General features: G+C 39.6%; 1 protein-coding gene across 4 annotated transcripts in view; it reads left to right on the forward strand.

Moving 5' to 3' along the window:
• SPEN (spen family transcriptional repressor) overlaps positions 1-13457 on the forward strand; it is a 97527-nt gene that overhangs the window by 26271 nt on the left and 57799 nt on the right. For 2 of the 4 annotated variants that reach the window (XM_009000464.5, XM_078330441.1), the window contains exons 2-3: positions 1226-2801; positions 4918-5394. In XM_009000464.5, coding sequence (XP_008998712.3) covers positions 2521-2801; positions 4918-5394 — 758 coding nt within the window. In that variant the 5' untranslated portion in view covers positions 1226-2520. The remainder of the gene's footprint in view (positions 1-1225; positions 2802-4917; positions 5395-13457) is intronic. The other 2 variants (XM_002750316.6, XM_078330440.1) reach the window with 1 other exon arrangement.

Here is a 13457-nt window from a genome sequence, read left to right on the forward strand (position 1 = left end):
ATGTCTATGTTAAAAATTTAACAGTTTTTTTTTAACTCCCTGGAAAAAGAAAATTAAATAGCAAAAAATTACATTAAAACTTAGACTATCACTTGCAAATGGGCACAAAAATATTTGGATTTATTTTTGCCTTTTTTTTTTTTTTTTTTTTTTTTTGAGACGGAGTTTCGCTGTTGTTACCCAGACTGGAGTGCAGTGGCATGATCTAGGCTCACCGCAACCTCCGCCTTCTGGGTTCAAGCAATTCTTCTGCCTCAGCCTCCCGAGTAGCTGGGACTATAGGTGGGCACCACCATGCCCAGCTAATTTTTGTATTTTTAGTGGAGACGGGGTTTCACATTGTTGACCAGATGGTCTCGATCTCTTGAACTCGTGATCCACCTGCCTCAGCCTCCCAAAGTGCTGGGATTATAGGCGTGAGCCACCGCGCCTGGCCTATTTTTGCCTTTAAGTAAGGAGTGTTTGAGTACTTCAGTTTTCCAGTACGATTGTCACTTAAGTTAAAATGAAATTTGTGAAATAGCTATGTATGTTTTTATTTTAATAGAAGTTTTACAGATTCCTTTCTTTTAATAGAAGTTTTACTTCACAGCATCAATTGCTTTGATTCTATCCTAGGGTCAGTAATCGTTTTTCGAATATAAGTATTTCTAAAAGCTTCTGAGAAGTGTATTTCAAGGCTGGGTGCTGTGATCCCAGCACTTTGGGAGGCCAGGGCAGATGGATCACCTGAGATCAGGAATTTGAGACGAGCCGGGGGGACATGGCAAAACCCGTCTATGCTAAAAATACAGAAAAGTTTTAGCTGGGCATGGTGGTGCATGCCTGTAATCCCAGCTTCTTGGGAGGCTGAGGCATGAGAATCACTTGAACCTGGGAGTTGGAGGTTGCAGGGAGTTGGAGGATTGTACCACTGCACTCTAGCCTGTGTGACAGAGGGAGACTCTGTCTCGAAAGGAAAAAGAAAAACGTATTTCAACTAAGTGTTCTAGAAAGGTGAAGGGGAGTTTAGTAAATATTATATTTAAAAAATGAGAGTAATATAGTAATGCGGTGAAACTATTTTCCCCAGAGACAAAAATGTAAATGTAAAAGAGAGCCATTTAAAAAGTCATTTTGCAGCTCAGCCCTCCTACATACATAATGCAAATTGTCTAAAAAATTTTTTTAAATCTCATTTTGGAAAATTAATATGCAGTAATAATGTTGACTTTATTTTTTCCAGATATGGCCGTGTGGAAAGTGTCAAAATTCTCCCCAAGAGGGGATCTGAAGGAGGAGTGGCTGCCTTTGTGGATTTTGTGGACATCAAAAGTGCACAGAAAGCTCATAACTCAGTCAACAAAATGGGAGATAGAGACCTACGCACGGATTATAATGAACCAGGCACCATCCCGAGTGCTGCTCGGGGATTGGATGATACAGTTTCCATAGCATCTCGTAGTAGAGAGGTTTCTGGGTTCAGAGGAGGTGGTGGAGGGCCTGCTTATGGTCCCCCACCGTCACTTCATGCACGAGAAGGACGTTATGAGCGGAGACTTGATGGGTAAGTTCCAAGGTTTCTGTAGGCAGGTATTTTGTATTTGATATGGTGAGAAACAGAAACTCATATTTAGGGGCCCCAGACGGATTTAAAGTTTTGGGCATTCTCAATGTTTCCTATTTTGGGTTGGAAACGGAAGTGATTTCTATCCCAATGGCTGGTATCTTATGGAATCGTAGAGGATATTTCCTGCAGCTGATTGGATATCTGTTCCTGAGATATAAAGTGGTGGAAGATTTCCTATGGAAGCATCATTTTTGGAGTTACCTGTCTTCTAGAATTAATTATTCCTTCTCCTGGATAATGTTAAGTCCTTCCTTGGATCTATCCCTTCTACCTGATGGAGCTATTTGGCTTTTGTGTTCGTACTATATGGAATATTTCTGGAATATAAGAGCCTACAGATTCTTTTAGAAGTTGATATCTGCCTCTCCATTTTCACTGCATAAAGTGTACAAACAAATTGGATTGTCACAGATAATCTAGCGGACCGTAATGATTCAACCACTTGGATTCTACAAACAATACTTTAACATGGAAATATGTACTTGGATGAAGAGAGAAGGCAATGCTTGATTTTTCCATTTTGGATCTACACAATCTCTGTATTGTTGGAATTACACTCCTTGATGGAATGGGGGAAAATTGATATGATGGACGTTTCCTAAATCCTGGAATATAGCGATTCTTTTCTAATTGCTGGGATATATGGGATGTCATGCTGTCAAGACTCCACTAGCCCAGGGAAAGAGGATTACTATATCATTTCTTAAGCAAGTTGCTGTCCAATCAAAGGTACTTTAGCTTTGAACACATGGTGATTATCACTTGTGGATACAGCAGTCAAAATTAACTGGGCTGGATGGCTACAAAAGTGAACTCTTGGCGAGCAACTGTGCTTCCTCATTTGTTGGAATTGTAGAGGATATTTCCTCTTCTGCCAGCTGCCTGATTCATACTTAGGACTGGAAATATTTATGAATGTGGATAAATTTCTAATTGTCTACTCTCTCAAGAAAGAAGTCTGGGGGTTTGAGAGTTACAGTTTGTTTGGGACTACTTGCTTCCAGTGGAATTATTTTGTCTGGTCACTAAGATTTTTTTTTTCTTGTGGTTCATCTAAATATCATTTGACACCCTTGCCCATTAAGAAGGTGGATTACCCCCATAAGAGGGGCCAAAATTGGGGAAGTTATGTTCACAATTCTCTCCCTAGATTTAATTGGGATTATAGGTCGTGTTTCCACACTTGGAAAAGGTTGGTATGTCCTGACCTGTGTATATTAGCTTCTCTCCTAACCCAAGTCAAACTCTCTTTTTCCCCCCACTAACTCTAGAAGTATTTAGTACTAATAGCGAATCAGAGAATAGCTATTAGATTTCAGCTCTGCTAGCTCTTGTGCCTGCCTTCTGTATCTTCTTAATGGATAAGAACTTTGCATATTTATAAAATAGCAGCTGTAGCAGTAATTATCCTAGAACTTTTTGGCCTATTGTTTCTGTTATATCATTAATAATGGCTTTCACTGATTAACATTTGGTAGGGTGCTAAATTAATTATTTATGACATTTTCTCAAAGGATACCTTCTTATTTGTTAGACATTGAAATATCAAAATTTCAGAATTGTAGTGAATAAAAGAGAAAGTCACAATACATTTAAGAAGTAAAGATATATAATGTTTATCATGCCAGTTTTTTTTCACAATAGCAGCAAAAAAGCTAAACTAAGCTTAGGAGGATAGGGTTGCTACTAAGTAAAATAATGGGTGAAAATGACTATTAATGGAGAGACCTGGAATCTAAGCATGTACTGAGGATCTAGTATTAATTATCATAAGATTTTGCCAGATATTCTTCTTTGGAGATATTCTAATTCTTTATCTTTCATGATTCCTTAATCCCTTTTGATAGAAGATAGATCCAGAGATGGGTTGAAGAGAAATTCAAGTGAAATGGTCTTTTAGTAACTCAGGAGCTGAGTTCTACTTCTCTACAAAAGTAGATAACTTTTTTTTTTGAGACGGAGTCTCGCTTTGTCACCCAGGCTGGAGTGCAGTGGTGCAATCTCGGCTCACTGCAACCTCTGCCTCCTGGGGTCAAGTGATTCTCCTGCCTCAGCCCAGGATTATAGGCGTGCACCATCATGCCTGGCTAATTTTTGTATTTTTAGTCAAGAGATGGGGTTTCACCATGTTGGTCAGGCTGCTCTCGAACTCCCAACCTCAGGTGATCCATCTGCCTCAGCCTCCCAAAGTGCTGGGATTACAGATGTGAGCCACTGTGCCTGGCCAGATTTCTTTGTAGGATTATAATTAGTTTTTAATATTAACACATAATTGTATGTGCTACAAAAGTAGAGAATTTATGATTTCTTCATAGGATTATAAGTAGTTTTTAATATTAACACATAATTGCATGTATATAATTGTACATGCAACATGTTTTGTACTTTTTAGGTTGACAGATACATCCTACTAAATGATTTTAGCAGGATTCTAAGTGACCTTAGAATATGTTGCTTAACTTAATCACAGGCAATTTGAATATAGCTAAAAGCTAAGAGAACATATCTTCTACTACCATTGAGTATATACATTAAGAAACTTAATTATGAAATAGACATTTTTAAAGTCATCTGGAATTTGATAGCACAAGGAGTAAAATACTTTTTATTTAAATTTACATAGAACATCATGTGATAACCCAATATTTTGATATTTGAAGTGGTTTTTTTTTTTGAGGTTGAATTTTTATTATTAAGTGTAATTGGTCACCACTGTGCAGTCTATGTAATCTAGTTTAGGTAGTCTAGTAATTTTCTATAATTATCCAAGCAGTCAAAACTTAATGAAAAAAAGTTAAAGTTAGAAAGGTTTTTCTGGACTTCCTTGAAAGTCCTTCCTACTGTGAGACACACGCTGCAGCGGGGCTTTCATGTCTAAGTTAAAACGCAGCATGGAAATGTGGCCTCAAAGAAATTTGTGAGTAATTAAAATTTGGTATATACTTTAATCAGATGAAAGTGAAAACAATAGTCTCCTCTTGTTCCGTTAAACCTAACAGGAAAAGGAGATAGTATATTTATGTATACAAGTCAGAAAATCTCTAATAAAGTGAGCAACTGAGCTGCAAAACACTAGTCATGAAAGCCCAATATACATGAAAACAGTGATTGTTCAGCTATGAAAATAATTTTTGGAGCAAAGTAAAATGTTAAGCTTGTTAGCATTTGCTTACTAAGTAGGTTAATGCTGTTTAGAAAATGACCATTTGCAAAGACAAAGACAATGCTGAAGTGAATGTTTGCATGACTTGCTTTTAGTTTTGCTTGCTCCTTTCTGATTAAATATTTTTCCCCCCTCCTAAATGCAGGGCTTCAGATAACAGGGAGCGTGCTTATGAACATAGTGCCTATGGACACCATGAACGGGGGACGGGAGGATTTGATCGGACAAGACATTACGATCAGGATTACTATAGAGATCCTCGAGAGCGGACTTTACAACATGGGCTCTATTATGCTTCTCGGAGTCGAAGTCCAAATCGCTTTGATGCTCATGACCCCCGATATGAACCTAGGGCTCGGGAGCAGTTTACTCTGCCCAGTGTGGTACACAGGGATATCTACAGGGATGATATTACCCGGGAGGTACGAGGCAGAAGGCCAGACCGGAATTACCAGCACAGCAGGAGTCGGTCACCACATTCATCCCAGTCTAGAAATCAGTCTCCTCAGAGACTGGCTAGCCAAGCGTCTAGACCCACAAGGTCCCCTAGCGGCAGCGGCTCTAGAAGTAGATCCTCCAGTAGTGATTCAATCAGCAGCAGCAGTAGTACCAGCAGTGACAGGTAGGTTAACAGCCTTTTGTTATAACAGATGAGCTAGCTTTAAACAAATTCTCAACAATCAGTGGGAATGGTTTCAGCATAGTAATATTTTTAAAATTAATTTTGGATCATATATGTATGTAATCAGTAAAGAAACTGGCATGTGGCCACTGAATTAACTATTCTCAGTACTTGAAGTGATGATTTGCAAAGTGCTGTTTCATCCTCCAGATGCACAATATTAAAATTAAATGATTAAAGAGGAAGAGAGGTGGTGACACTAGTTGTGCAAGGCAAATCTTGTGACACTGAAAATGTGGTATCTCTGTAGCATTTTAAGTTTTGTAGGTGTATACTACCAATTTATTTCTATTATTTTGGTTGAATATTTGTGAAATCTGGTTAAATATATACGGGTGAAATATATTGTTGACATATTTATTATCAATGACTAAAATTATGAACAAATTTTAGTTAATTTTAATAACAAGGTGGTAGCTAATTTATAACTTTAAGTAGAAAAGCTTCCTTTCAATGTGGGTTGTAACTTTACTGTTCTAAGGCAGAGAAAACTCATTTCACTGGTTGAGAATATCTTTTTACAAATAATTTTTTTTTTTTTTAAATGGAGTCTCTCTGTTGTCAAGGCTAGAGTGCAGTGGTGTAATTTCGGCTCACTGCAACCTGTGCCTCCTGGGTTGCAGCAATCCTCCTGCTTCAGCCTTCCAAGTAGCTGGGATTACAAATGCATGCCATCACACCTGGCTATTTTTTGTTTTTTAGTAGAGGTGAGGTTTCGCCATGTTGGCAAGGCTGGTCTCAAACTGACCTGCCCACCGCAGCCTCCCAAATTGTTGGATGACAGGCATGAGCCAGAGTGCCAAGCCAAGAAGTTTTATTTGAAAAATGAAAATAATAAGTTGAAGGTAATCTCAATAAGGAATTTAGCTTCAAAGCTAGGTATATGGATTTTGAAATCACAGATCTAGGTATATGGTATAGATTATCCTTTAGGTAATCTAGGATAAATTGCTTATGCTCTTCAGGCCTCAGTGTTTTCTGTCTCTCTCTGTCTCTCTGTCTCTCTCTCTCTCTCTGTCTCTCTCTCTCTCTCTCTCTCTCTCTCTCTCTCTCTCTCTCTCTCTCTCTCTCTCTCGATATGGAGATTCGCTCTTATCGCCCAGGCTGGAGTGCAGTGATGTGGTCCTGGCTCACTGCAGCCTCCACCTCCTGGGTTCAAGTGAGTCTCCTGCCTCAGCCTCTCAAGCAGCTGAGATTACAGGCGTTAGCCACCATGGCTGGCTAATTTTTGTATTTTTAGTAGAGATGGGCTTTCATCATGATGGCCAGACTGGTCTCTAACTCCTGACCTCAGGTGATCTACCCACCTCGGCCTCCCAGAGTGTTGGGATTACCTATGTGAGCTATTGCGCCTGACCCAGCTTTCTCATTTTTCATAAGGACCTTAATAAAGTTATTGTGAAAATTAAAATGAAAACTTCATGTAAAATGCTTACTTTGATTACTAGTATATGATAAAAAAAAAACATGCTGCTATTCAACTTGTTAATCCCAAATGTCCTACTTTTCATTTTAGGTGGTATATATCTAAAATTGACAGTCAAATTCTTTGACCTGATTAAAAGACTCAGATTATTTTTCTTTTGCCTGCTTAAAATTAATTTAAGAAAAGCAACTGGTCAAATGGCCAACATGGTGAAACCCTGTCTCTACTAAAAGTCCAAAAATTATCCAGGCCTGATGGCGCATGCCTGTAATCCCAGCTGCTCAGGAGGCTAAGACAGGAGAATGGCTTGAACCCGGGAGGCGGAGGTTGCAGTAAGCTGAGATTGAGCCACACTGCACTCCAGCCTGGGTGACAGAGACGAGAAGCCATCTCGAGAAAAAAAAAAAAAAAAAAAAAAAAAAGGAAAGATGTTGAGGCTGGGTGAAGTGGCTCACACCTGTAATCCAGCACTTTGAGAGGCTGAGTCAGGTAGATCACTTGAGGTCAGGAGTTGGAGACCAGCCTGGTCAACATGGTGAAACCCTGGATCTACTAAAAATACAAAAATTAGCCTGGTGTGGTGGTGGGTGCTTGTAATTCCTCTACTCAGGAGGTAGAGGTGGGATAATCGCTTGAGGCCAGGAGGCAGAGGTTTCAGTTAGCTGAGATCTCTAGAGGAGAATGATGCCTTCAGGGTGGCATTATACTTTGATGGTAATATAATGGATCCACCCTCAGAATTGTAGGCTCGGAAGCCTGACCCCATAGGGGATCTGATGAATTTGATGGAGTTAATCCCTGCTCATGTAATTTAAAAAAAAAAAAAAAAAAAGCAACTCTGTGCTTCTAAATACTTACACTCAACACTCAGAAAGGTAACTGCTAGAAGGGTAGGCTACACTTAGAAAATCTGCCTGGGGACTAAATTACAGTAAAAAAGTTGGTGAGCAAGAGGATTTTTGATGATTATTTTATCAAGTTATGGTAGCTAGATGTATGCACTTACATACTGAAGGCTACAACCTACAGGTTTGAAAGGTGGCATCTGATTAGCAGACACATTTAATTCACCTTGTATAGTGTTTTAAATTATTGCCAGTGTTTAAAAAGTTGGAATTTCCACCTAAAAGGCCAGATTTGGGCTCTTGTATGTTCCTTCCCTCTGATTTGCACTGTAGGACCATACCTGACAGGGAAGTAAGGCATGCTGAAATGTGAAGACACATTCTTTCCATGGGCTTGGGGAAGAATCACTGAGAGATTCTTGCTCTGTTCCCCCTTTCTTATGTCTGTCCAGATTATTCCTTTATATGAATCACTATTTTTTTTCCTTCTGAAGGTTATAGAGCATTTACTTAGGTTATTGGTTTCATTTCATACAGTCATATTTTCTAGAGCTAACAGATTTCAACCTTATATTTATACATTGCTTTTAGTGAGTTACTTGAACCTCATTTATTAATATTGATTCCTTCTACTTTCACTCATGTGACAAATTTTATGTAATGATAGCTTTTTATTTCCTTTTTTTATTTTAAAACAGGGTCTTACTCTCACCTAGGCTGGAGTGCCATGGCACAATCTCGGCTTACTGCAACCTCCGCCTCTTGGGTTCAAGTTATTCTCTTGACTCAGCCTGCTGAGGAGTTGGGATTACAGGCACTGCCACGCCTGGCTAATTTTTCTGTTTTTAGTAGAGACGGGGTTTCACCATGTTGGCTAGGCTGGTCTTGAATTCCTGACCTCAAGTGATCCACCCACCTGGGCCTCCCAAAGTGCTGGGATTATAGGCGTGAGCCACCATGTCTGGCCAATGATAGCTTTTAAGAAGAACAGTGAGAGAAATCTTTTGACAGTTGGAAAGACCTGATAGGTAGCATTTGGTTAGGCTATGAAGGATATGCAGAAATTCCAACAAGAAGAGAGGAGGTTTAAGCTAGACAGGGAACGCTGTGGGTAGAAGGAACAACCTGAGGAGATACAGATAGGTGGAAGAATGTTTTGAGCACAGCATGTAATTTAGAATTAGACCATTCATTACCACAGAACGGTTTAACTGTGGTAATGTTTTTTTTTTTTTTTTTTTTTTTAAAGAGATAGGATTCTGCTCTGTTGCCCAGGCTGGAGTGCAGTGGTATAGTCATAGCTCCTGGGCTCAAACCATCCTCCTGTCTCAGTGTCCTGAATAGTTGAGATTATAGGTGCACATCACTCACATCCGACTAATTATTAAATTTTTCATAGAGATGAGGTCTCACTGTGTTGCCAAGGCTGGTCTCAAACTCTTGGCTTCAAGTGATTTTCCCTCCTGTGCCTCAAGTGCTAGGATTACAGGTGTGAGCCACTATGCCCAACTTGTGGGTTTTATTCTGTATACAGAGAGGGCCATTAAGAGTTTAGAAAGGAGATAACTTGCTGAGATCTGTGTTTTAGAAAGGCAGCTGGTGATTTGGCTGTAATCTCTTTTTTTTTCCTACTATTAGCATTCTGAAAATTTGGAACAGGTGGGAGAGACATTGTATTAAGAATCAGATTATCCTGATGTGTAAAAACCAGAATGAACCTTTTGGGGATATGAAAGAACAAGACGGGCCAGGCTCTGTGGCTCACGCCTGTAATTCCAGAACTTTGGGAGGCCAAGGCGGGTGGATCACCTGAGGTCAGGAGTTGGAGACCAGCCTGACCAACATGGAGAAACCCATCTCTACTAAAAATACAAAATGAGTGGAGCATGGTGGCTCATTCCTGTAATCCCAGCTACTTGGGTGGCTGAGGCAGGAGAATCACTTGAACCCGGGAGGCGGAGGTTGCAGTGAGCCGAGATTGTGCCATTGCACTCCAGCCTGGGAAATAAGAATTAAACCATCTCAAAAAAAAAATAATAATAATAATAATAAGACTGAGTGGCCTTAATGCACATCACAGAACTTAGTATATTGCCTTTCTCCAAAACGTGTCCAATACGTAGTTGAAATATTTAGATACTGTTCTAGTTAACATAAAGGATAAAGCAGAATTAATGTAGATAGCTAAAAGTTTTTGTCTTAAATTGTGATTGAAGCAGGTGTGCAGAAATAATCCTCTGGTGTTCAGAGTTTACCCATTATTCCCTTTTATCAGATGCTCTCTTTTCCTCTGTAATTATATTGAATTTAAAGTGGAATATTTTAGGATGTTATGAAATTCAGAATATTTCGTTTCCTTTTGGAAGAAATAAGTTATTTCTTGTGATCTTTAAAACTTGTGAAACTGGCCGAGCATGGTGGCTCATGCCTGTAATCCCAGCACTTTAGGAGGCCGAGGCAGGTGGATCACGAGGTCAAGAGATCGAGACCATTCTGGTCAACATGGTGAAACCCCGTCTCTACTGAAAATACAAAAAATTAGCTGGGCGTGGTGGCGCGTGCCTGTAATCCCAGATACTCGGGAGGCTGAGGCAGGAGAATTGCCTGAACCCAGGAGGCGGAGGTTGCAGTGAGCTGAGATCGCGCCATTGCACTCCAGCCTGGGTAACAAGAGTGAAACTCTGCCTCAAAAAAAAAAAAACAAAAAAACTTGTGAAACTGTGACATTCCTTAAGTCCTTTAAAGATGTTTAAAGTTAGCACTCATATAGTGGACAAAATATAGCTCAGTTTTACCTATAGAAACAAGTTTCTCTTCTGTCTCCATGACCGATACGACTGATGGGGATATTAATCACCCTCTATCCTTATTGACTGTTACAGTTTTGGTGAATAGATTCCAAGCAGGGCATTTCAAATGAGTAAATATGGGATTAATGGCAGTCTAGTTGTGGAGTCCTTATAAATAATACACCTACTGTTTCTGCAAAACCTTTAACAGTATTTAACTGGTGAGAACATGCCTCCTTTTGCTGCTATATACTGCTAGATGTCTTTTAGTTTCTCTGTTATGGCCATTTATTGAGCCACATTGCCTTGCCTTTTTTTTTTGAGCCACATTTCCTTTCAACAGAACATTTTAAATGCACAAGTTCCACAGAAGTATTTATTTTAAAATCCCTTGACTGGGGTTGAACATTCTTTATTTCTATAGTTCCCTATTATTGGACTTTTTTCCCCCATCAAGATGTAAGAATTTTATTTTTATTTTATTTAAATTTTTTTTGTTTTATTTTCTAAAAATTCTCTTTAATACAGGCCAAAGGAATTAAGGTATTTGGTGAGGTTAAATTAAGATATTTGGAAAGTTGATGAACTAAGGTAATTTCGACAGCTGTTTCCCAGTTGTTCATTTTGATTACAGTCAAAGATGATTAGACTGGGTTAGGGGTTCAGTCATCTTTGGAAATATGAATGGGGGAAAAATTACATATTTTCCCTCACCTGTAACTGAAATTAAACATTGCCTTCCATTTTGAAAGTAGGCAACAAACTACAGTTAATAGTAACCGTATATGTTACTTTGTTACCAGTATAAAGTTACAGGTATTTTAATATCACAGTTGCAGATAACCTGAACTTATATTCACCATTACCTTAAAATTAAGATAGTTATTGAACCCAGTGTTAGGTCGTGTTATTTAATGTTAATAAAGACATATATTACTATATCACAGAAATTTAAATATTTTAATAACTTTCAATATAATTTTCCTTTTTATTCCTATTTATTTACTTTATGTATTTAAAAAACATTATCCTGAAAAGTGGTCCATAGACCTTACCAGATTGCCAAAAAAGGGTCCCTGACACCTTTGGAGCTGAAGTTAGCCCTTGATTCTATACCCTGTAGGAGATTACCAAATCCTGTGTGGAGATGGATGAAAGTACAATGGAGGGAGATTGATATTTGGATAATCCAAAACCTTTTTTTGTTTTATCCCTCCCTGCTAATAGGTTACTTCCCTAAATCTGTTTTTAGGCCACAGTTAACTTGAGTTTACATTTAGCCATCTCTTTACTTAGTAATGCTTTTATTGTGCACCATACTTATTGAGTAAGATATTTTAATGGCAGATTGTCTAGAGCCCCAAGAATAGAACCAGTTAGAATTAAACACTGGGGCTGGATGCGGTTGCTTACGCTCATAATCCCAGCACTTTGGGAGGCCGAGGTAGGTGGATCATCTGAGGTCAGAAGTTTGAGACCAGCCTGGCCAACATGGTGAAACCCTCTCTCTGCCAGAAATACAAAAGTTAGTCAGGTGTGGTGGCATGTGCCTGTAATCCCAGGTACTCAGGAGGCTGAGATGGGAGAATCACTTGAACCTGGGAGGCAGAGGTTGCAGTGAGCCAAGATCACACCACTGCATTCCAGCCTAGGTGACAGAGTGAAACTGTGCTTCAAAAATAAACAAACAAACACTAGCTAATCCAAACAAGAAATTCTACATGTCTAATTAAGAGTTAACATGTAAGACTGGGTGGGGTGGTTCGCTGCTGTAATCCCAGCAGTTTTGGAGGCCGAGGCCGGTGGATCATCTGAAGTCAGGAGTTCGAGACCAGCCTGGCCAATATGGCAAAACTCTGTCTCTACTAAAAATACAAAAATTAGCTGGGTGTGGTGATGCGTGCTACTTGGGAGGCTGAGGTGGGAGAATCACTTGAACCTGGGAGATGGAGGTTGCAGTGAGCTGAGATTGTACCATTACACTCCAGCCTGGGCAACAGAGCAGAGTCTGTCTCAAAAAAAAAAAAAAAAGAAATTATTTGCCACTAGCAAAAGGAATGCACAGATACTAGATTGGTTTGGACAGCTTACACATACTGAGCACATACAATGGGTCACACCTGTACTAGGATGAAAGGTGCAGCCTAGAGGGCTGGCAGGTGTTGGGTGATGCTCAAGTTTCCAAGTGATGGCAGAAGACTAGTTTGGTAGGCCCGCATGGCTCTGCTTGGCAACATCACAGGCCACAGCCCCCTCAGGGCTCTTGCTTCCCCCAGGCTCCAACCAAGTCTGAATCACGGAGCTATGAATGAAGCTTCCCTTCCCTCCTCAGCAGGAAACCCCCCTTTTCCCAGAAGAGAGAGGGGAAGGGAGGCAGTGGCTGACAAGGTCATTGCATCCACCAGAAATTGGAATTTTAGAGCAAGCTTTCTTCTTAAAGAGATTTTAAAAATTAGAATGAGCTGATTTTTAAAAAGTACTCAAATTTTCATTGTATAGTTGTTACATTATTAAAATTTCTTTTGCATTGTCAGAAGCTAGAAGATATAGGGGAGAAGCTTGGGAACAGGAATGGGGAGAGAAAGACAGACACACACACAGTTTCTGGTCAGGGAAGCAGACAAGTGAAAGCCTTTTTGGTGTTTGCTTGAAGTAACAAGGAAAGTATTTAGAACTTCAAGTAACCAGACTTTTCAGCTCTTAATGCCGTGTTAAGATACAGAAAGCTTTGTGTCTCTCTCTTCTTCAGTATGTTAGCTTTGTAGTAGAACTATTTACTTTTTTTTTTTTTGAGACAGAATCTTGCACTGTGGCCCAGGCTGGAGTGCAGTGGTGTGATCTCACCTGACTGCAATGTCCAACTCCCGGGTTCAAGCAACTCTCATGCCTCAGCCTCCTGAGTAACTGGGACAACTGGCATGTGCCAGCACATCTGGCTAATTT

Source organism: Callithrix jacchus, chromosome 7, assembly GCF_049354715.1.
Source record: "Callithrix jacchus isolate 240 chromosome 7, calJac240_pri, whole genome shotgun sequence".
NCBI lineage: Eukaryota > Metazoa > Chordata > Mammalia > Primates > Cebidae > Callithrix > Callithrix jacchus.